This window comes from Bufo gargarizans, chromosome 2 (genome assembly GCF_014858855.1).
Source record: "Bufo gargarizans isolate SCDJY-AF-19 chromosome 2, ASM1485885v1, whole genome shotgun sequence".
Lineage (NCBI taxonomy): Eukaryota > Metazoa > Chordata > Amphibia > Anura > Bufonidae > Bufo > Bufo gargarizans.
Window position 1 is genome coordinate 645,396,537 of NC_058081.1, and position 25,401 is coordinate 645,421,937.

Below are 25,401 nucleotides of genomic sequence, written 5' to 3' on the forward strand. Positions count from 1 at the left end.
ATTGAGTAATGACAAGGTAAATGGTGCCAGCTAATCCAAGTATAGGTAAGTAAGAACAGTAAGTTGCACACATACCAGAAGTGCTAGGACAGAGTAATCTTGCTGTCTTTCTTACCTATATTGTAGATCAGGCCTGGACGGTTCCCTTGCTGGATCACTTTCAAAGCTCGTACTCCACTGCCTCCATCAAGCGAAAATGCCTGACACCAACCTGGAATTCCATCTGGATGGATGCCTTTTCCAACTCTCATTGTGCAACTATGGATTGAAACCAAACCAGTTAAAAGAGAACCAAACTCCCCACAGTAGAATGCCAGTCAATCCCTCACTGGTATATACTTTCCTCATAGTCTCCTACTAATACAGCAGTCTAAGGCTTCTCTCACATTAGCGTTAGGCTTGTCCGGCAGGGGAACAGCCTGCCAGACAACCCTAACGCTAATGTGAGAGAAGCCTAAGTGACTACACTGAGTGTACCGGACCGTCCTAGTGGCTGGCCTTAAGGAAGTTGTCCGAGATAATTAAACCAGTAGAATATCTTAAAATAAAAAGCCAAGTGATACTCATCCGCTTGTTAAGAAACAGCAGCGGTAACGTGCCTGGATAAGGCATGTGACCATTGCTGCCAAAAACTGTTCTGGTATCTACAGCTGAGGACAGTGATTGGCTTCAGCGGTCACGTCTTGTGTCCTGGCCCGTCACCAACCTTGTAACATCCAGAGAGATGTGGCTACATTCGGAGCTTCCCCAATGCAACCAAGTACTGGCCTCAGCTGTAGATTAGCTGAAGACAGTAATTGGCTGCAGTGGTCATGTACTGTTATCGAGGCATGACTCCACTATTTGTCTACAAACAGCACGAGAAGGACCGGACCAGAGCTGCAAGAACAGCACTGGAGAAGTGGGTGAATATCACTTGTTTTTTTATTTGAAGCTATTCTAGGGGGTTGTCTGAAATTTTGAATTATCTCAGACAACCCCTTCAAACATTATGTACTGCCCACTAATGACGAAATTTGAATGAGGAAAAAAGCTAAAACTAAAACATAGAAACAAATCTTGATATCCACCATCAGCGTCTTCTTCTACTACTAAGATAAAACCTATTAGCTTGGTGCCTGTATGCCGAGTATGGCGTGTGAAGGAGGAACCTGTTTTTTTTTAGTGCGAGCGTCCTAGTAGCACCAACTTACACCCATGGTTTCCTGTGTCCCCGAATGTACAAGGAAATATTTTACATATATTTGCAAGACATAAAAGAGAAAGAAGCAATTAATTTGAAGTAATGTTATTTAAAAAGATTGCCGTTTTAATGAACAAGTCACTTACAGGTTTGGAAGCTCCTTATCTGCGTAACAGAATAAGAGTGGACTAAGACTTCTAGCAAGTTCATGTTCTTCAAACTGGCCGGCAGCGTCTGTTTTGGCGTTGTCCTGTCTGAAAATCAATGGCAAACCTACCAACATAACCAGGAGTCTGTAAGTACCTCGAAGTGTTAATTATAAAATGTCAAATACGTCAAACACATCTGCTGCTGAAGCTCCAGTGAGGACTGTGGCGTCATACATACTTCTTAGTATGGACCGTGGCATATGGTTTCCATGACTAGGAATTGTATGCTATAGGCTACAGCAGGACACAGAGATACTTGGACTAGGACTAGATAATAAAAAAAAAATTATAATAAAATAAAATAAGATAGTAATCATGTGGCTTTAGCACTGTATAACTAGTGGACACCACCGGTAGCTGGCGCCTGTTTCCATTGTATCCTGGCTTATCTACAGTACAGTGTTGCCGATTTATTGAAAAGTAGTCTTGCTTGCTGTTTACTGACAGTATCATTCGTTATTTGTGGTCCATGATAGGCATGTGTTGTTGGTACAGTGCCATTACAGGTTTTGTCCACCAGGTGTCCCCGCAGCCCTCTCTAGAGCACTAAAGAAGCACCAAAAATGCATTAAATAATGCTGCTATAGTCTTTTCTCCTAGTGATAATTATTACTTCTAGAGTAATAATGTACAGTAAATATACTAAAGGACATCATGAAATGAATGCTGCATTTTCTGACAATAAACATATAACTGGTAAATGACCTCATCACCAACCTGTTTTATTAATCAGCCAGTAAGGAGCTGAAATAAATATCTTCAAGGAGCCCTCTGCCCTGCACGTGATGCGTATAGTGAGGTTCAGCTGTCTCTTGTTGGAATCGTAAAGTCGCATCCGAACCATATAGTTCTGAGTACCAGGTGGGATCAACAGCTCTTTGCAATGCTGAAAATTTTCCACCGCGATTCCTATTAAAATAGGAGACGCTGTAAAGACATAACTAATGCCAAAAGTGAAAGATATGCAGAACCTTTGTGGAGCTTTTCCCTTTATACTATAGACCTGTCTCCTTCCTACTTCACAAACAGGACGTTCTCATTGTCTGCCATGGTATGAATACAGTGGAGCTGCAGTCCGGTCACAGTCACCGTTTCTAGAAGCCAGACAGCTCTCATTACACTTCACTTTCTCACCCTGCAGAAGCTGCTTGGCCTATTCAGCATGAGAACAGGACTTATTTGCTTGTAATCAGGGTTCATTCACACCAATATCTGTCCAATCAGACCTAGAGTTGGGTTCTTTATCACACACCATCTATTCATCTATCTAAGGCAGCAGTAATGTAGGTCACTGTAAGGTATGCTCTCCCCCATATTGAAAATTACGTGGTGTGTACCCTGCAAATGAACAAGCTAATAAACAGCAAACAGTGGCCATTTTTTAAAACTTCAATTTACACACTAAGGGGCATATTCTAAGCGGTTTTTAAAGGGGTTATCCGACTTAAATAAATCTATTCTAATTGCTTTTATTGTTGTCCATTGAAAGTTTATTAAAGTCACTTTCATAAGCTATCTATCACCATTTGTCCAGTTCAGTTCTGGGTCATGTGACCCCTGACGTCAGCAAGCCTGCTCTGGCTCTGACGTCTCGTTTACAGCCGTCTCCCTGCTTGAGGGAGTGTCCAGGCTGTGTAAACGAAACGTCAGAGCTCTGGTGCCCTCCCCCCTCCAGCTCTCCTCACACTGCCTCGGCTCTGGTATGCGATCTCTCATGTGCAGTACATACCAGAGCCGAGGTGATCTCTTCTCCAGCAGCAGGGTATGTTTGACCCTCCTGCATTCACTGGGGCTAGAGGTGGCAGTTTGTAAACGTTCCCCTCTGCATCTGGGGATCGTTATTACAGCCCTGCCCCCCCCACTAGTACACATTGAACACCCCCTGGGAAATATAAATAAATAATTGGCCATCATATTCATCATCATTATTCATCTATATAAAATCCTTATCTGCCACCAATATATATATATTTATCTAAGCAATATCCATATTGAATATATATTTAAATAATATAGATATTGCTTAGATACAGATAATGCTAATGATATTTTCACACTAGCGGCAGGACGTATCCGACAGGCTGTTCACCCTGTCGGATCCGCCCTGCCGCTATTTGCCCGTGCCGCTGGACGGATCCGTTATTGCAATTCATTTTTAGACGGATCCGCACCTGGATCAGTCTACAAATGCTGTCTGTTGTCACACTGATCGGCGGATCCAGCAGGCACGCAGATCTGACGACGGAGCTGCCTTGCGGATCCGGCATTGCAAAACAACTAAAGGACGGATCCGTCCTTCCGGTCTGCGCATGAGCAGACCATGAAAACTGTGAAAAAGACTGCCAGAGGGATCCGTCCATCCACATGGCAAGCAGATAGACGGATCCATCCTTCCGGTCTGCGCATGCACAAACCAGGAATACTGTGAAAAAGACTGACAGAGGGATCCGTCCATCCACATGGCAAGCAGATAGACGGATCCATCCTTCCGGTCTGCACATGCACAAACCGGGAATACTGTGAAAAAGACTGCCAGAGGGATACGTCCATCCGCATGACAAGCAGATAGACGGATCCATCCTTCCGGTCTGCGCATGCACAAACCGGGAATACTGTGAAAAAGACTGACAGAGGGATCCGTCCATCCGCATGGCAAGCAGATAGACGGATCCATCCTTCCGGTCTGCGCATGCACAAACCGGGAATACTGTGAAAAAGACTGCCAGAGGGATCCGTCCATCCACATGGCAAGCAGATAGACGGATCCATCCTTCCGGTCTGCGCATGCACAAACCGGGAATACTGTGAAAAAGACTGACAGAGGGATCCGTCCATCCGCATGGCAAGCAGATAGACGGATCCATCCTTCCGGTCTGCGCATGCACAAACCGGGAATACTGTGAAAAAGACTGACCGAGGGATCCGTCCATCCGCATGACAAGCGGATAGACAAGGGAATACTGTGAAAAAGACTGCCAGAGGGATCCGTCCATCCGCATGGCAAGCAGATAGACGGATCCATCCTTCCGGTCTGCGCATGCACAAACCGGGAATACTGTGAAAAAGACTGACAGAGGGATCCGTCCATCCGCATGGCAAGCAGATAGACGGATCCATCCTTCCGGTCTGCGCATGCACAAACCAGGAATACTGTGAAAAAGACTGCCAGAGGGATCCGTCCATCCGCATGACAAGCGGATAGGCGGATCCGTTATTGCAATGCATTTCTAGACGGATCTGCACCTGGATCCGTCTACAAATGCTGTCAGTTGTCACACTGAGGCTACATTCACACTTGCATTCGGAGCGGATCCGTCTGATGTCTGCACAGACGGATCCGCTCCTATAATGCAAACATTGGGATCCGTTCAGAACGGATCCGTTTGCATTATAGTTCAGAAAGAAAGTGTAAAAGTTAGTCAGACGGATCCATCCAGACTTTACATTGAAAGTCAATGGGGGACGGATCCGTTTGAAATTGCACCATTGTGTCAACTTCAAACGGATCCGTCCCCATTGACTTACATTGTAAGTCTGGACGGATCCGTTTGGCTCCGCACGGCCAGATGGACACCCGAACGCTGCAAGCTGCGCTTGGATGTCCGCCTGCTGAGCGGAACGGAGGCCAAGCGGAGCCATCCTGATGCATTCTGAGCGGATCCGCATCCACTCAGAATGCATTGGGGCTGTACGGATCCGTTTGGGGCCGCTTGTGATATCCTTCAAACGGAACCCACAAGCGGAACCCCGAACGCAAGTGTGGAAGTAGCCTGACAACGGAGCTGCCTTGCAGATCCGGCATTGCAAAACAACTGAAGGACGGATCTGTCCTTCCGGTCTGCGCATGCACAAACCGGGAATACTGTGAAAAAGACTGACAGAGGGATCCATCCATCCGCATGACAAGCGGATAGACGGATTCGTTATTGCAATGCATTTCTAGACGGATCTGCAACTGGATCCGTCTACAAATGCTGTCAGATGTCACACTGATCGGCGGATCCAGCAGGCACGCAGCTCCGACGATGGAGCTGCCTTGCGGATCCGTCCTTCCGGTCTGCACACGCACAAACCGGGAATACTGTGAAAAAGACTGAGAGAGGGATCCGTCCATCCGCATGGCAAGCAGATAGACGGATCCGTCCTTCCGGTCTGCGCATGCACAAACCGGGAATACTGTGAAAAAGACTGACAGAGGGATCCGTCCATCCGCATGACAAGTGTGTATTTTTTTTTGCAAAGTGCAGAGTAGGGTGAAGGAAAGGTCAGATTGTTCACGCCCAGAAATATTCATGAGGCAGAGCTCAGGCTTTGTTGGTACACGCCCCCTCAGCATGTACTTCAGCATGTAAACACAGCAATAACACAACCATGAAAAGGTGTAAGTATGGGTTTTAACTTGATGAAATCTAGGCTAACCAAATTATATGTATATCCTGATGGATTTTAAGTGGTTTTTTATTTTTTTTATTAACTCAGATAACCCCTTTAAGTGGATAATTGGAGGAATGTATATACATGGTCTGCAAGCACCAGGAATAGTCTGGTTTGGTTACAATGTGTGAGCATAATTATACTAATGTTATTGAACCAAGGAAGCACCATGGACAGCTCTAAAGGTGGATTTACACATACCAATAATTGGCCATATTATCGGGAACGACCGTTCCTGCATACGCTCATTCCCGCCAATCACCCGATGAACGAGCGTTCATCGAGGGATCCTGTCGCTTGTGCAGGCAGCAGATCGTGTGGTCTAAACAATGTTTCTGTGGTGATCCCTCGGCTTCATACGGTGAAGGAGCTCTCCTTCAATGAGTAAGCAACTGACTGTCAGGAAGGAACACTTCATTCCAGACAACCATCGGCCTGTGTAACCATGCCTTAAGGCCAGGTTCTAACAGGCGCTCTTTGGTCAGTATTTTGCTTCTGCATTGTAAAATGAGTGGTCCCAAAACAAGAGGTACACATCTTTCCATTATAGTTTTTCCTGTTAGGTTCCACTCCATTCTTTGAATTTCAAATATTGACGCAAAAATAATGACCCAAATATGCCAAAGTGTCCTTGTAGACTTGAGACTACTTCACACCACTGTGTTTTATTTTACAGGACGGTCCTATAAGTGAAAAGGATAGTAGTAAGAGAGCTCACCAAGTTCAAAGTTCTGGGATGTGTCAGCCGTGTGCAGGGCCATCTCTTTCCCAGATTTTAAAGTTCCTTTAAGTAGCGAACCTTTGACATAAAAGTTTAGCTCACAAGGCAGAAGGTTGCAGATGACTACAGTGGGCAGCAGGAAGATGGTATGGCCTGGCTGTCTGTAGATTTGTTTAGCACTGTCTGAAAAGATATTGGACGGCATGTAATCTGGATAGTTTTCTTTCCTCAAAGCCACACAGAACCTGAAAAAAAATTGAAGGAAACAAATATTGCACTTGACAAATCAGAATCTTACAGGGTACATATCGGTATAACTTGTTTTTGTAGAAATCAGTAGCGCATATATCTTATTAAAGGGGTATTCCCATAACAGGCAATGGGGGCATATCACTGGCATATGCCCCCTTTATCTGAAAGGTGCGTGTCCCACCTCTGCAACCCTGTGCCGAGAACAAAGCGGGCAGAGCGGTAGTTTGAGGACCCCAGGTTTCCCGGGTCCGGCCACCGCCAAGCGCTCTCCCCACCGCTCCCATTCATTTCTCTGGGGCCGATGGAAATAGCCGAGCCAGTGCTCGGGCTCGGCTATTTTTAGCAGCCCCATTGAAATGAATGGAGGGCGGCTGCGCATACACCGTGCGCCCTCCACCACCTTTCCCTACACACCTCTGGAACCCACACCTATCAGACAATGTGGGCATATCCTAGCCTCCATTGTCTGTTAAGGGAAAACCGCTTTAATGGAAAAAGGCATCTTCCTCCATTCCCAGCAGTGTGTTGTCACCATTTTCTTACCTGTATGCCCCCTGTAAGTTTAGAAACCTGCACAGTTCACAAAAAGATGTACATTAACAGAGTAAAGAGTAAACTAGCGTGAGGGGGAGGAGGGGGGTGTAGATGCAGCTTCTCTCTATGTTAACTGTAAGGGCTGTATTACACTGGCTGATGGTCGGCCAGATAATCGTTAACGAGCGTTCATAGAAAAGCTTGTTAGCAATGATCTGGCTGTGTAATACAGCCCTTATAGTGCCGCCGATTACCCGATGAACAAGCAAACGCTCGTTCATCGCACAATCAATTTGCCGGTGGCAGATCAGGCCATCTAATCCAATCTGCTGCCCAGAAACCATGCAGCTCTATGAGGACGAGCGATTGCAACAGCCACGGAAGTGCAGCACTCTCTTCCACTGAACGAACAGCATGAACGCTTCAGGGGCAGAAGTGGGGAGATATCTGATTCAGAGTGCTGTGCACAATATGGGATATGTGGAAGAAACAGCACCAATGCAAAAGTAAAGATCACACCATGGAGAAAAACACTGTAAAAGCCCATTAGAAAAACATCCCGCCTTTACAATTCATCTCACCCAAGCTTTTTGGTCAACCGTGGGCACTGAAGAGATGGGAAATATTTGCTTCTGCTGAAAGTGCCAAAGGCAGGAAGGAAATAAGGATCATAAAAATCAAAAAATTGTACCAAAAAATAAAATGTGGTAATACTGTGGTCCTTCAAGCATGCTTCATCTAGCTGTATACATAGCTTGCTAGCTATATCATGAAGAGATGTGGAAAGCATGGCCAACCGAAACAGGAATAGGACCCATTACAATATTTCAGAAAGCAAGCAGAGATCCTGGACAAATATTGCTCCCACTTATTGCTACCTGAAATATCTGCTGTTCTCTGTATCCATGGAGTGACACTCTCGTTTACTGCTTGAAACTTCCCCGGTCTTAGTAACGTTCGTCCAGTGGATCGGTGTTTTACAGAAGAACACTCCCATCCCTCGGGGTCGAGCCTGCAGTCTCCAGGATGTGAGATGTAATGGAACGGCAAATGAATCTCCGGGCATCACAGCAGGCAGGATCACTGGCTCTGCAAATACACAATTGCTGCCATAGGTAACCGCGCTGTTCTTAATGACCAGTTAATTTTGTCATTTCTGCCAATGCAGCAGCCATGACTTTTTTTTTTTTTTTTTTTCACTGATGTGGCTGTATGAGCCCTTGTTTTTATGCACCAAAAATTGTATTTTTGGTGCTACACTCATTGACAAAAAAATAAAGCACCCAGATGGAAATGTCGGATTGCTGCAAACCTTGGCATGCAGTTATGTCTCAGAAAGATATGTAATTACAAGGGTGGTCCGATTAGACACTGGGTCTTGCCACAATAGGATGTAAAAGTGCATCCCTCGCTGCCTTATAAAAAGGTCTCTCAGAGGCTACTTTTGTGTAGTGTACCTCTTGGTGAGAGATCGCTGACTGCTAGACATATCTATACAGCGCACAAGGTTATGAGCAGTGAATCGACTTTCAGAGGGGCCACATCATTGGACTGAGAGAAGCAGGATGGTCATTTCGACAAACTGTCCAACATCTAGGCCTGTTCTGACCTAGCAGTTAGGTGGTGTTGCAAGGAGTGGTTAAGAAAGGGTATGGACAGACAGCGAACAGGTTCCAGAAGACCCAGACAGATCACATGTTTTGCAGGACCACCTCCAGGTGCTTAGCAGAAGGAAATTTAGTGTCACAGCGCCCACTTGGTGCCCTACCATTGACAGCCAGCCACTTTCCCCCTTGTTTGCAGTGGTGTCATGAATGAGCAACCAGGACTTCTACTGTCTGAAACTGTATGGTCCAGGCTCTGTTTGGGATCCCACAACGGTTGGATTTGAGTATATAGAGACCTTGTGGTAAGTGCTTCAGTCCAGCCTTTGCTGTGGAGTGACAAACTGTCCCAACTGCTGGGGGTGGTGATCTAGGGAGCCATTGCATACGATAGTTTCCCTCTTATAACTACTAGGGTTGACTAACGGATCAGCGATATATGCAGGACATTCTGGGGTCACGTGTGTTCCTCTCCTGGCAGGGCTTCCAACTGGCATTTTTCGCACATACACAGCAGGGGTTTTCCAGGAATGTCCACCAAATTACAGCACTTCCTTTACCTGCCCAGATTTGTCGCCAATCAAACATTTATCGGACCAGCTAGGATGCCAGCTTCAACCTACCTGTGTGCAGGATCTACAGGCCCATCTGCAACATCTGTGGACAAATGTGCTGCTGGATACCATAAGGAATGTGTATGCTTCCATGCCCAACCATATCTCCCCTTGTATCCAGGCTAGAGGTGGCCCAGCAGGGGACTAAGGAGTCCTTTCAATTGTACAGTTTTCCCCAATAAACTTATTTTCTGTCAATGAGTGTATTTAGGGGTACATTACTGTGTAGTGTATATGCTTGCAGCACAAATATGACAAAAAACAACACTTTTCTACGTTTTTGTTCATATTTCACACTGAATAAATGATTCCTTGAGGATATTAGGGCTGGAGGGTTACCTATCAAGCGTAGGTTTAATTATTTTTACATAATGTAGTGTATGTGCAAGAAAATATAATTTGAACTAAATAATTGTGCTTTGTACATTTTTGCATATTTATAGTTACAGTATTTTCTCACTGTTTAAATTCTTTGAAAGGGGTTTTCCGAGTGTTTAAAACTTTTCTATCCTCAGGCTAGCTCATTAGTATGTGATTGGTGGGGGTACAACTCCCGGAACCTGCACCGATCAACTGTTTGAAGGGGCCGCAGCGCTTCACCTCATCCTACCAAGGACAGCACGATCCATTACATAGCGGCTGTGCTTGTAATTGCAGCCTACACCATGGTGACATCACTGGCCTAGCTCTTCAAACAATTGATCACTGGGGGTCGTGAGAATTGGGCGCCCACTGATCAGATACTGATGACCTGTCCTGAGTATAGAAAATTAGTATTAAACACTTGGACAACCCCTTTGAGGAAAAACAATTGCCGCATCTCCACTTTAACACTGTCCTCGCCACTTTTCAAAAAGGATGTGTGGCAAGGGCGGGGAAGAGGGCATGACTAGCCACAGTGACAAATTTATCTTCATTTTCACCAGTTTTAGGGTGTACATAAAGCCAGAAATTTACTGCAGCGCTGGTTAGGCACAAGGACTGCAGGAGGATGAGCCTAATTATGACGAGGCGTGCACCTTGTCATAAATTAGGCGCATGCTCCGGAAGCGCAGGTAATATCAAGACAGGCGCAGTAAGCGCTAGGCTTCATAAATCTTCTGTGTCATTCCCCCCCATGTTGTTAATAAAGTAGATAACAGCCGTAACTACTTACTGTCTGGGGCTGATGGGCTGTCCAGTCGAAGCTCCATAGGGATCTCAAGCTTGTTTTTTACAATCAGAGATGATCGGACAGTTACCACCTTACGAGCACTTCCCTCCATGGTGACAGCAAACAGAACCCGCACTGGAGGCAATGCTGAGAACTGTAAAATGGACAGATAAGTGGAAAAAGCCATTAGGACAGGTGGCCTATAACCAAAGATAAGTGACGGCAGCAATATGGAATAACAATATGGAGGTTGGCTCAGTGGTTAGCAGCACTGGGGTCCTGGGGTCCAATCCAACAAGGACAACATCTGCATGGAGTTTGTATGTTCTCCCGTTTTTGCGTATGTTTCCTCTGGTTTCCTCCCAAACTCCAAAGACGGGAACTTAGATTGTGAGCTTGATGCGGAATATGTCAGCGTAATATAAGTGTGTAAAATAACCCCCGCTGGTCACCAAATTGAAGAGGTTATGCTGCATGGGTGTCCATCCTTCTTTTATTATTCCTCCAGGAAATTTGCAAATAAATTAAAAACTGGGCGCCACCATTCTTTTATCAGGGTGTGACACCGTCAGAAGCGTGTAAGGACCCATTCATTGACAAAGGGAAATGTAACAACCTACATTTGCATTCCTACATTTGCAAAAGGAATACCAGCAGTAGTAATAGCACAATACACACATTTACGAAAACAGACATGTCAGGAGAAAAGACAGGTCCTCATTAAGAAAAATAAAATAAAAATAAAAACAGGATTGTGCTATCAATGTAGCTGTAGGGTGGTATTAGCACATCCTGTAATGCAAGGCCATTCCCAATAGCTCAGCCGAATTGTTACATAATGCTTATTTCCAAGCAAATGTAACAACAGAGTGCTAGGGACTAAGGTCACTCTTCAGAGGTACAATCTGTAAACATGAATGGGGCTGCTAGTGACATTCGCACAAGGAAGGAGAGACATCTGTAAGTATCACCCTGATAGAGAGGACCCTTAGAAATAACTACGCCAACCACTGATAAACCCTCGACTAACACATTATACAATTATTGTCCCATAAACTGCAATTCATCATAACAATCTAAACCTCAGAAAAGAACGGATATGGACACACAAACTATATGGGGGAGATTTATCAAAACTGGTGTAAAGTAGAACTGGCTTAGTTGCCCATAACAACCAATCAGATTCCACCTTTCATTTTCCAAAGGAGCTATGAAAAATGAGAGGTGGAATTTGAGTGGTTGCTATAGGCAACTAAGCCAGTTCTACTTTACACCAGTTTTGATAAATCTTCCCCTATGTGCCTATACTGTATCTCATTTCTGAATAAGACAATTTATAGAGACAAAAAGCAAACATGACTTACATAAACCTGAGGATGTATAATGTTAGTTCTGCTTATAGGGCTCCCAACCTATTAAAAAAAAATATAGTATAGCAGTGCAATGACAGCAAGAGACATTATAATCTGTAGATATATACATATACATACAAGGGAATACAACCTTTTATACACTAACTGGAATTTACTCTATCCACTATTTCTGCCTCTACTCCAGTTTAGAGATATGAAAAATATTAAGGGTAGGTTAACACGGAGGATTTCGGCAGTGGGTTGCAGCACGGATTCTGTGCGGAAAACTTAGCAGAATCTGCGCTAAAACTGACACCCATTGTTTTCAATAGGAGGCAGGGCCCCAGTTCACATGGCCGAGGATTTTTCAAGAAAATGTAAAACGGCAACAAGTGTCTTACCGATGACGAAGATGAGTTTTTATCAGGCGCTGCGTAACGGAAAAAGATCCCGACTTTATCCACAGACACGGGGCTGACTTGTTCCCAGCCGCTGACGCGCACCTGCAGCTGGTGAATCCGCAAGTCATGGGTGTGTCTGCAAAGAAATGCTGAGTCAGTAAGAAAGGAAAGTATGACAGTGAAAATAATCTTTATTCACCACTCCCGCTGTATGCTAATTGGGGGTTTGAAGACAGAGGGTGGCGCCACCTTGCCTGAAGTCAAGGTTACCAGGCCCAAATCTTGCCCATGACTGACGGAATGATATTGCCTGTCCTAGGAAACGTCAATCAGCAGAGAAGGGGCAGGATTCGGGCGTGGATCATGTGCCATGTAGTGGCTGCTGCATAGCTGAGTTGCGAGTGAGTTGCAGCCAAAAGGCACAAGTCCTCACAGTCTGCTAACGAAATAAGGGCAGAGCTAAGTAATGGCTGTTCGTTATCAGTCACACAGATTGTCTGAAACCAAACATGAGGTTAGCACGTATTTTCTGAGCAGACAGGGCAAACTTGTGCATTTTGGCATTATTTCAGCCGCGGTTCGACCATGCGCAAGATGCTATTTGGGACATCCCCGTAAGGTTCCCTGGATAATAACGATAAATCCAGTAAAGTCCATGAATATCAATGTTATGCGTATGTTAGTAATGCAATAGCTTCTGATCATAGACTCATGGCTTTTTTTTTTTTACAAAAATGTCCTAGTTGTTACGGATTTAAAGACAAGGCAAGGATGCACAAGGCAAATCTCTGCTTGAGTCAAGCCATGAAGGTCCTTCCAGAAATACTGCAATGTATGGCGCCTCACCAGCCGGCCCCTCAGCCGCACTGGTCTATCACAGTCATGTTACCTGTGTCTAAGCTTCTCTCTTGTTTCAAATTCAAATGGTATCTCGTCTCCTGGGGGCACCTCTATCCACTGACTCACATTGTGAGCGTCATCCAGGAAATCTCTGTCACCGTCTGAAACAACTTCTGGGCTCCCGCTATGTGACAGAGCAGCCCTGCAAAATACAAGCAGTAAAAGCAATTCAATCATGTTTGTGTGTGTTCTCAGTACAGACAATCTACAGAAAAAAAATGGATGGCACACCCGCATGCTGTGCACGGATTTACTGCTTCTCAGTATCCTTTATAATCCTCTCCAATGATGCACTTTGTATATGTTATGATCAAAAGGCATAGGCACACTCACCACGTCACAGTGGTGTCTTATCAGTGGGTCCCTACTCTAAATTAAGGCAGTGCCACATGGCGACTACAGCCGCAACATAGCACTTGCAGGTGGAGAAACCCAGGAAGGAACACCCATGCTATCAGGCTAAGCCCCCATGGCACTGTGCCCCATCCATTTACAGGCCCAGCACAACAGCAACCATGCAGTACAGGACAATTTGAACAGATCTCAGAGGCCACGCTGACGAGGTGAGTGGGGCTATGCCTCAAGGGAGATATTTATAAATGGTGCTGAGAGGCATTAGAGCAATGTAAGGCAAGTGGATGTGTGATCCATGTCTTTTTTTTCTACAGGCTGATGTTCTCAATATTGTATCTAGGGCTGCAGCTATCGACTATTTTTGTAATCGAGTATTCTATCAATTAAAAAAAACCCACAAAAAAAACTAATTAAAAGAACGTTTTTCTTTATAAAAACTCATCAACCCTCCCCCCAGTGCCATCAGCTTCCCCCCCCCCCCCCCAGTGCTACCAGCTTGCCCACCCAGTGCTATCATCTCCCCCTCCTAGCCATGTCCACAGCGCCAGTACTTAACTTTCCTGTAGGGGTGCTGCTCCACAGTTCCTCCTAATTTTCTCTGCGCGCACTGACGTCACACAGCATCGGGTCATAGTGTGCGCTTACGTGCACTATGACCTGACGATGTTTCAAAATACATTACAGTGCAGCGGTGCGGGCCGGCTGGTGACCACGGAGTGGTGAGTAATAGCAAGATCTTCACTCCTGCTCCGTGGTCACATGACACAAAGGAATCCGATTTTGTTGTGTCGAATTACTCGATTTAATCAAGTAATCGTTTCAGCCCTAATTGTATCCCATCCATATAAGACTCCGTTCACACTGTATATCAGCCCTCTGTGTGCTGTATGCACTAGGAAAGCTCCCGGGGTATACATCGAAGGATAAGGATATCCTCTCTTGACCTCCACTGGTCATACAGGTTAATACTTATTTCCACATGAAATAATAATTCTAGAGAACATGAATTGTGTAATTCCGCTGTTATTCCTACAGCAAACGAATAAGCAGACTGACAGCTAGGCCTTATTATTCCCATTGCCGATGTAGAGTGCCCCTATACAGTCTGCCATCGTCAGCACCGACAGTGCTACTTACCTCGTGGGTGTTGTAGTTAAAGTGGCAAACCACAGGGTGCAGCCTGTATGATTCCTGAGAGCAAATGGTATAAATGGCTGCCTGCGCTTTGGCGTCTTCATTTCAACTGCACATGAAAGAGCAGAGAGCAATACATAAACTGTTACTTCTATATCATATTGCACAGAAGAGAAGCCATGGCATTATACATCCCAACCTACTCCACAGGGGACATACATGAGAGCGATATCAAATGTAGAGATGGGAAGATCTGAAGGGCTGACTCAGGTCACACACGTCAAGTCAAAAACCATGCCGGGTGTTTGTTGGTCACAAAAGGCAGCTGTTAAAGGGGATGTCCAGCGGGATTACGTTTTTTTTTTTTATATTTGGTGCAGAACAGGGTTAAAAAAGCATTACTTACCTCACTGATCCCTACTGCTGATGTTTTGAAACTTGCTGCTGGGTCCCCACTTTCTGGTTCCAGCTCAACGTGCAGGAAATACCTGTTCAGCCAATCACTGGTTGGGACGGGTCACTCCTGTGGCCAGTGATTGGCAGAGCAAGGGTCTATTGCCATTTCCTGCGTGTCAGGCAGGACCAAGAAGTGGAGACCAGTGGGGACCTAGTAAGTGTTGAACCAGCAGCATTTGGACAGATGCGAGGGATGTAATTCTATATTATGCATAAAAAATGTAATCCCAACAAACAAACCCTATAATGGACTATAGTAAATGGTTGGGTTCACGAGAGTGAGAGCTAATCTTTGTGAGCAGTTCTTAGGACTAGCTAATTGGGGGGGGCACAGGAGCGGAGGACCACTTCTGTGACGCCTATATACATAGCCAATTATACGTAGCTCATATGGAAATGGGTGGTCTTGTTGAGTGACTGGCAGATTGCATTTGAAGAAAGCCATCTAGAAGTAACTTTCATACATGTCCCCCTATGATTTTAGTACTGTACCTCTAGCATAGACCTGATGTTCTAGGTTAGTCAGACTGGCAGTGCTCCTAGTTCTAAGGTAGGATAGAGGAAGGCCTTGGAGACAGGAAAGGCAAAGTTAGAGCGCATGAAAAAATGGAAGCAAGGGAAACAGTCAGGAAATCTGCAATACACGGCACATGGGTTAGGAAGGGAACACAGTGAGAAGAGCGTGCATTAACCTAGGAAACCCATAGAACAGCAATTTCATTCTGATTAAAACACCATTCTGAGGCTGGTTTTAAGTAAAGCGGAGATTAGTCTACTTCTTTCCTCCAGAAATAGGGCTAGTCTTGTCCCAGGACCATGTCTGGCATCACAGTATTTAAGTCACTGGGGCTGGCATGGCCTATGGACAAGAGTGGCGTAATTTCAATTGGGGAAAAAACAAAATCTCATATGAAACCTGGTCATGATTACAATAGAGAACGGCATAAATAGCAGTTCCCTTAAATAACGTTATCAGAGATGTTCTATGTAGCCGTGGGTGCTGTACAGTGTTAACAGGCTGGCCCTAAGGGAATATTAGCCCAATGCTGACCAGTCTTTAAAGGGGGTATATAAGGATAGCGGGGAAGTCTGATCAGCATGGACCGTAGTGGTCGGACCCACACCGATGACAAGCCCATGCTCCTCGCTTGAATGGAGCAGCAGACACTTATACGTTCGCTGCTGCATTCAACTCTACGGGAGATAGTTGAACGCTTGTACTGAACTATCTCTAGCAATCTAAAAGAGCTAAATGAAGCAGCAGTGCGCATGTGTGAACACGGCTCTATTTAAACTAGAGAGCATGGGCATCCATTCTTGTGATTGGAGAGGGCCCCGTCAGTCGGACCCCCGTCAATCACACACTTATCCACTCTCCTGTGGACAGGGGTTAAGTTGCATTGGCATTTATCCATGTTGCTTTCTTTGTTGGCTTTCCATCACCTTATACATTGCTTGTTGCCAGGGTATGACCATCCTGTAATCCAACACTATCAGAACAAGCACCAGCCTCTCTGGCGGCCAAAACTGTGGCACAAACCCCGCCGCTTTTTCCTATATTGTGCAAGCATGGCCACTGCTGCTGGATTGGTCATAACCATGGAAATGAGAAGCGTATAATGTGAAAAATGAATCCAGCCAGCAAGGGAGGCCATACATTAGTAACTACCGTGTAATAACTTTCTCTACATTAAATATGCCATTGGCTGAAGTGAGACAACCTCTTTAATGGGTAAACCCCTTTAATGGCAGCCTGTTTGTCATAAAACAGCCTTTGGGGGTACCGTGGGGTGCACACCTGGTCATTCTCTGTGATCTTGGTCGAGGCACTTACCATTATACATTTTTACAATAAACAGCCTTTTTTTCTAAGAGGATTGAGTAAGAGGTAAGAGTTTAGCAGGACACTGATCAATTTATTTTAGGGGTCACTAAGAGTTTAGCAGGTCACAGTCAAATGTGAAACATAGTAACTACATTGTATACTGGCATGATGCCCTTAACCCTTTGGATACAGGAGTTTATATTTGTTTGTTTTTTCTTCCCTATCTGCCTGGAGCCACATTTTTTTTTTTCCGTTCACATATCCATATAAGGGCTTGTTTTTTGCAGGACAAGTTGTACTTTCTAATGCCCCTATTTAATATGGAATACAATGTAGTGGGAAGCGGAAAATAAAATTCCAAATTGGCTGGAATTGGAAAATATTCAATTACTCCACCGTTTTACAGGTTTAGTCCATACGGCGTTCCCTTCGTGGTAAAACTGATCTGTGCCCCTCATTCTCTGGGTCAGTACGATTACAATGATACTACATATGTAGATGTTTTCTATGTCTAAATAGTGTAAAAATAAATTAAGACTTTGAAAAAAAACATAATTTTTTTTTACATCACCATATTCTGACCCCCATAACTTTTTTTATAGTGATATCTACTGAGCTGTCTGGGGGCGCATTTCTTATTGATACAAATTTGGAGTGTGTGTAACATTTTGATGACTTTTTTTATATTTTTTTGATGAAAAATTTTGAATTGGCCATTTTGACCCTTTTTTTTATGCCATTCACCATATTGGAAAAATATTTTTATATTTTAATAGTACTGGTGTTTTTGGATTAAACTTTTTTTTTTACTTTTATTAACTTTTTTTTTTATTCAATATTACCATGTTTGATAGAGAAGCATGATAATGGCTGAATTGCTCATTTCTTATTTTGGCCTGCCACCTGCTGGCCAACATAAAAATTGCAGCTACAATATCCTGGGTCTCTTCAAAGAGACCCAGCGTATTGTTGTTAATTACCGGCATCCTCATTGGCTTCAGAGGATGCTGGTAAGAAGCTCCAAAGCACGCCCTTCTGGGTTTTTGAGCTATTAGATGCTGTGATCACACTTGACTGCGATCGGCATTATATCAGGTCGTGGTCATTACCCGTGGGTCTCTGCTGTTTGAAACCGTGGAGACCCGCCGGCCATGGCACCTGCTCGCACATGTTTGCCATCAGCGCGTAAATGTACGGCGCTGGTAGCAAAAGGATTAATAAACAGATACCCCAGGGTCAGCTCCTCTCCAGCACAAGTGCCTATGAACAGAACAGTGATGTTAATAGTAAAAAAAAAACTCTGCTTCCATGCAGTTTTGTGTCACAATTTGTTTTTTTGCTTTAGGCCTCTTTCACACTTGCGTTGTCCGGATCCGGCGTGTACTCCACTTGCCGGAATTACACGCCGGATCCGGAAAAACGCATGTGTACTGAAAGCATTTGAAGACGGATCCGTCTTCAAAATGCTTTCAGTGTTACTATGGCACCCAGGACGCTATTAAAGTCCTGGTTGCCATAGTAGTAGTGGGGAGCGGGGGAGCGGTATACTTACAGTCCGTGCGGCTCCCGGGGCGCTCCAGAGTGACGTCAGAGCGCCCCATGCGCATGGATCATGTGATCCATGCGATCACGTCATCCATGCGCCTGGGGCGCCCTGACGTCACTCTGGAGCGCCCCGGGAGCCGCACGGACGGTAAGTATGCTGCTCCCCGCTCCCCACTACAGTTTACCATGGCTGCCAGGACTTTAGCGTCCCGGCAGCAATGGTAACCATTGAGAAAAAGCTAAACGTCGCATCCGGCAATGCGCCGAAACGACGTTAAGCTTAAGGCCGGATCCGGATCAATGCCTTTCAATGGGCATTCATTCCGGATCCGGCCTTGCGGCAAGTGTTCCGGATTTTTGGCCGGAGCAAAAAGCGCAGCATGCTGCGCTATTTGCTGCGGCCAAAAAACGTTCCGTTCCGGAATGGAAGACATCCTGATGCATCCTGAAGGACGGACTGTCCATTCAGAATGCATTAGGATAATCCTGATCAGTATTCTTCCGGCATAGAGCCCCGACGACGGAACTCTATGCCGGAAGACTATAACGCAGGTGTGAAAGGGCCCTTAAAGGGTTTGTCCCATCTCACCATTTCCACAGTCCTAAATGGCCGGGCTTATGGAAACAGCCGAGTAGGTCGGTGCTCCACTGTTTCCATAGTTCCTGCAGATACAGAAACACTGGTTCGCTTGGCTGTTTCTGGACACCTAGGGGTGGCGCTGGACCCATCTCACTGAGGATATGGCGAGATGGGATAAACCCTTAAAGACTTTTAATTTGCACAAAAAAGACAGTTGCACAAAAAATGTCACTGACACTGCGCACCAGAAGTTGGAGAAATTGGTGCAAATTTTGGGGTAAATCTAAACCCGTGAGCAGGTGCAAATTACATTTTCTGAGTTTAGGACAGTCCAAAATGTATTAAGAAGACTTTAGTACACACAATTCATGATCTGTTGTTTATACCTTGTCAAATGCTAGCTTGAGAAAGAAATCATTTACTCACTTGGTCCAATGCACGGAGGGTCCACAGAAGAACCCCTCCATTCCTCATTTTCAGTTTCTACCGTGGCCTCTTTCTCCAATTTACAGTAATCAGCCATCCAGGACTCCTTGGTGTTGACATATTGATCTACAAAGAACACACAATGAACATGATATATATCTACTCCGGAAAATACCTGGTTATGTGTCAGGGGCCCTTAGGTCCCTTCAGCTGATTTTGGGCAACTCTACTGCTGGAAACCACTGTGGTTAGCTGTTTTGCAGCAAACTGAATCAGAAGCTGTAGTTTGGACATATTGATTCTTTAGAACAACCAGTGAAAATACTACATTAACGACACAGTGGACCTACCTATCAACACTGAGGTGATATTTATGTCCAAACGTTGCTTAGCCTTCAGATCAACCTTCAGACGAGAGGGGTGGAGACGGCTTGCCTCTTGATGCTGCCACGAAATTGCAGATGGCCATGGCTCAATAAATGGTTCCCAACCTTAAATAAAAATAGGATTATACTGGTAAACCAGAATCACAGGAAGCTTCAAGAGCTCATTGTACCCCCCCTTCCCCTCCTCCCAAACAAAACGAACAGTATACCTGACAGTTCCCGATTGTAGTAATCCCCTGAGAGCATGAATTCAGCAGATCCATCAGGATTGGATACCAAATGTTGGAAAAAGTTCAATCCTAAAAAATAAATAAAAAAGTGACAATGATACCATTTACTCTATTTTGTCTTACTCTGTATTGTTCCAATGCACCACAATATGTATCATAATCCATTCCATGTGTCCTCAACTTCATGCTAATTAGTATGATTTATATTGAGACACAGGTCTGCATAGGAGTCGTATATCCAAAATGGATATTTTTTTACTCAGGACTATTTTCAAAGTTCCTTCACCCGTTCAAGCGACAGCCAGTTTGGGCAAAATGCCGGAGCCCCATTTTTCAAATCTCACGTGCCAGTTTATGTGGTAATAACTCTGGAACACTTTTACTTATCCAAGCCATTCTGAGAATGTTTTCTCGTAACACATCATACTTCATGTTAGTGGTGAATTTGAGTTGATGGGTTTTACCTTTATGCATAAAAAAACCCAAATTTGCTGAAAATCTGGAAAAATACGCAATTTAGAAAATTTGAATTTCTCCACTTTTAAGACAGATAGTGATACTTCATAAAATGGTTATTACTTTACATTCCCCATATGTATACTTCATGTTTACATCATTTTGTAAATGTAATTTAATTTTTTCAGGAAGTTAGAAGGATTGCCAAAACCCGCTTTAAGGACCAGTTCAGTTATGGAGTCGCTTTGTGGGACTTCTACACCCCTCAAGTTATTCAAAACTGATTTTACAAACTTTGTTAAACCTTTAGGTGTTCCACAAGAAGGAAAGCAAAATGGAGGGGACATTTTAAAATTTTATTTTTTTGTGCAGATATTCAATTTTAATCAATTTTTCCTGTTACACGGTAAGGGTTAACAGCCAAGCAAACCTCAATATTTATTACTCCGATTCTGCAGTTTACAGATCGTAACTTGCTGTATGGGCACACTGCAGGGCACAGAAGGAAAGCAGTGCCATATTGTTAACGGAGGGCAGATTTTGCTAGAATGGTTTTCAGGGGCCATATCACATTTTTACATGAGACGAGACCCTGAGGTACCCCTAGAAAGAAAACCCCCAAAATTGACCCCATTTTGGAAACTAAACCCCTCAAGCAATAAATCTAGTGGTGGAGTGAATGCTTTGACCCAACAAGCGTTTCATAGAATTTAGAAACGCATGGCTGTGAAAATGAAAAAATAACTTATTTCAAATATAATGTTGCTTTAGTCCTAAATTTTTATTTTCACAAGGGATAACAGGGGACAATGCACCACACAAGTTGTTATGCATATTTTCATAAATACGGCAACACCATATATGTGGTCGTAAACCACTGTTTGGGGACATGGCAGCATTCAGAAGGGAAGGAGCGGGTTTGGGATTTTCTAACATGTAATTTGCAGAAAGTGTTTTTAGGGGACATGTAGTATATGTATTTGTGAGGGGGCACACTCAAATGGGACCACTAGACGGATGGTATAACCATATTTAATACTTTAAGAACATACCCCTAAAATTTATAAAAAAACATACATAAAACCATACATCACACATATATGGAACGTCGCATGTAACACTCCTATAGACTGGTCTCTAATCGTAGGTCAATGTCACAGTGATGTCCCAATTCAATATACTGTTGTGAATAATGCAAACAATGTCCCAATCAGAATAAAGTAATGGCACTATGGCCAAATGTCCCAATCAGAGTCTTAATAAAATAAAATAATGGCGCTGTGGCCAATTCTGATAGAGCAGTGAAGATTTTATGCCAATTCTGATATAATAGCAATGGCGCGGTGGCCAAATCCTGATAGAGTAGTGATGGTATCAATATACCCAATACCTATATCCGGTAATCTTAACGTTCAGAGTAGGTCGTTAGTGCTGACTTCACAGTGGGACTAACAGTCCGGTTACTCACAGTCTCTTGCAGCTTGTGGTGTCCCCGTATGAGCCCAGTCTTTCGCTTCTTAGCTGCTTATCCGCAGCGCTGGCTCTCCAGGTGGCCGTACACTCGCAGCGTCTCGCGTAGTGTATCCGGCCGAGCGTGGCGTCCCACGTGACCTGGTTGCCTGGGATGCTGGCTGGAAGCTGGACTGACGTCACTGTCGTGCGACTTGTGCTTCGGTTCTATACCGGAAAAGAATCTCGGACCTTCAAATCCTTTAGATATCAGGCTTTCTTGTTTGTACTATGAATCCACGCTCACTCTATTTATGCCAGACGCGTTTCAGGGTCTTACACCCCTTCCTTAGTGGCCAACCGAGTGAGTGGATTCTCACTCCTTATAAACGGAATTTGTTACCCACAATCCTGCTTTTCTATGCTCCTCCTAATCTGTGGGATGGATTGGGTTGCTCTTTGTATCACATTTTGCATTTAAAAATACTTTATAAATACTACACCCAGTATATACTTGTTAAAAACAGTTAATGGAGAAGACTGCACGGTCAGATCATTATTCAGAAGGAAACCGCACCAAAAACGCATCAATGTGAATTGCGTTTTCTATGCGGTTTTCCTTTGATGGTAGTTTTTCTTGCTATTCGGGCCCATATTCATCGGAACCCACTGGTGGATTGTGTCTTGTAACTGTGGTTATTGTAGTAGCTTAGCGGGGCCGTCCAGCAGGGAGGGGAGATCACAGTGTCGGTAATCGGCCAGACTGCGATGTCCCATTCCCACCGGACAACCCCCCCAGTGATTACAGAAACCCGAACACCTCCATCTCGGCGTTAAGGCCCCTGGGAATAATTGTATCATACTCAAAAATTCTGCGAGATTCCTGTCTTGACATGTGTGCAATGTGGTTTCCCCCTCTCCATGCTTTCTTGACTCTTTCAATGGCTGTAAATGTAAGGCCAGTTGGGTCACAGTTATGTTGGATTTTAAAGTGTTTGGATAGGGAGTGTGTTTCGAACCCTTTCTTAATATTTGTCACATGTTCCGCTACCCTTTTTTTTTAGCGTTCTTTTTGTTCTGCCAATATATTGCTTCCTGCACCCACATTGTAGCAAATATATGACATCAGTGGAATCGCAGGTTAGGCATTCTTGTATTTCCAAGCTGAAGGAGTTTACTGTGGATCCTACTTTTGTTGTTTTTTTGGGGAAACTAGTGATCCTACAGTTGGCGCATCTGCCACACCTAAAGAAACCATTTACTGTCAACCAATTACTTTTTAGTTGTTGAGGATTGTCCTTCTTTACGTTCACAGTCGGGGCTATTTCACCTGCTAAATTATTAGCCCTCGTATATGTTATTTTAGGTGCATCACTCAGGAGAGGGCCTATCACCTTATCATATATGTGTGATTTTATGTATGTTTTTTTTATAAATTTTAGGGGTATGTTCTTAAAGTATTAAATATGGTTATACCATCCGTCTAGTGGTCCCATTTGAGTGTGCCCCCTCACAAATACATATACTACAGTCTCTTATTTCAGGTCCTGAGGGTAGGACCGGAGGGTGAGCACCTATCCATACGAAGTAGGGGTGAGCCGCTGTATATCTTTTTACTTTGCAGTTTTTAGGGGACATAACATTTTTATTTCTTATCCGTATCATTGGGGAACACAGGCTTGGCCATGGGTATAGCTGCTTTTCCTTTTTTCTCTTTCTTCTAGTGGGTTACAGGCAGCCTTAGCTACCTGGGTCCCCACCCAGGAGAGGGGAGTCCAGGAGGTCCCCAAGCCCGCTGCTCGTCCCCAGCATCCAGAAGACAAGGAGGACCAGAGGTTCCTAAATCCTCTGTATCCCACCAGCTTTCAGGTCACGATGACCACCTCATGCCAAGTCCCCTTTATTACCAGTGTAGCAACCCTCCCCAAGGGGCAGCATACCGAGGGTGGTGACCCGGCTGGATCCAGGGGGGCAGAAAACTCAAGACGGGTATTTTCTCCTCGGCCCCCAAAGCCTCCTTCCTCGATCCCCCTTCTCAGGTTACTCCATACTTAGGACTGCTTTTCTGCAGCTGAGTCCTTTTGAGGGGCATGTTTATACGGGTATTTTCCCCTGGGCCACCTTCCACTGTACTCCGCCGGGGCCGCCCGTAATCGAGGCCCTGGCTCCTCTGCGGCCTACCTCACATCCTGCTACCACGGCAGATGGCTAGCACCCGGCCGGCTACTCAGTTTGGCCAGGGCATGTCACAGCGCCACCGCTATCTTGGAGGGGAGGGGGTGAGAGCCTTCCTTAGGGTGGCTGTGTGTCTATTCTTTCCCCTGGGAATGGGACGGAACGGGCCCGCGGCACCCCCATGTGATCACCGAAGGCAGACATTTATTCACGGGGGCGGAGCATGCGGTTCTTCCGGCTCCCCCACCTGACGCAAATTCTTGGCGCTTTTTTCTGCTCTCTCCCCACTTCCTCCTTCATAAGGAACTCTGGCACTCATCCTCTCCACTTTTGGACAAGCTATATTGAGGGACACAGGCCGGGTGGGCTACTCCCCCACCCCCTCATCCCATTCCTGGGAATGCTGGGGCGTTTGTCCGCAAGGCAGTCCTCAGATCAGTACGACTCTGAGGATCCTATGGCTAATCCCCAACGTGGTCGTCCTGCAAAACGGGCCAGGTCACCCTCCACCAGTAGGGTGTCTGCGTCCCCCGTTTTTGAGGCTCCGTTTTGAGTCCTCTCTTTCCAAGGAGTGGAATTTCCCAGACAGGCTTTTTACTTTGCCAAAATGTTAGACATCTTATAATCCTTTCCGGAGGATTTACAAAGAAGTAGTCGTCCTCTCCTATTCTGAATCCTCCCGTATCCTGCTTGGCTAAACATACCACCTTGCCTATGGAGGATGGGGCTTACTTTTCCACAGGGATACATTTTTTTAATCCTTTGCAAAGTCATCCTTTGAAGCAGTAGGCACGGCACTGCGTCCAGTCTTTGCCTCTACATGGGTGAGCAAGGCTATGGGTAAGTAGGCAAACAGACTACGCCAGGGCCTCTCATCTGGGGACCACACGGAGGAACTTTCTGATATTGCCCTGCAGCTCTCCCAGGCCAGTTTTCACGTTTGTGAAGCCTCTCTATACGCGGCATGACTTATGGCCTGCTCGTCAGCTCTCTTAGTGGCTATTCGCCATACCCTTTGGCTCTCCTGC

General features: G+C 45.0%; 1 protein-coding gene across 1 annotated transcript in view; it reads right to left on the bottom strand.

The window, feature by feature from the left end:
- Positions 1–25,401, bottom strand: part of VPS13D (vacuolar protein sorting 13 homolog D) — a 302,704-nt gene that overhangs the window by 132,715 nt on the left and 144,588 nt on the right. The window contains 14 exon segments of the mRNA XM_044282181.1: positions 116–258; positions 1,330–1,456; positions 2,110–2,301; positions 6,545–6,792; positions 8,212–8,422; positions 10,708–10,858; positions 12,069–12,116; positions 12,458–12,593; positions 13,347–13,499; positions 14,849–14,954; positions 15,794–15,868; positions 19,678–19,803; positions 20,028–20,168; positions 20,273–20,362. Coding sequence (XP_044138116.1) covers positions 116–258; positions 1,330–1,456; positions 2,110–2,301; positions 6,545–6,792; positions 8,212–8,422; positions 10,708–10,858; positions 12,069–12,116; positions 12,458–12,593; positions 13,347–13,499; positions 14,849–14,954; positions 15,794–15,868; positions 19,678–19,803; positions 20,028–20,168; positions 20,273–20,362 — 1,947 coding nt within the window.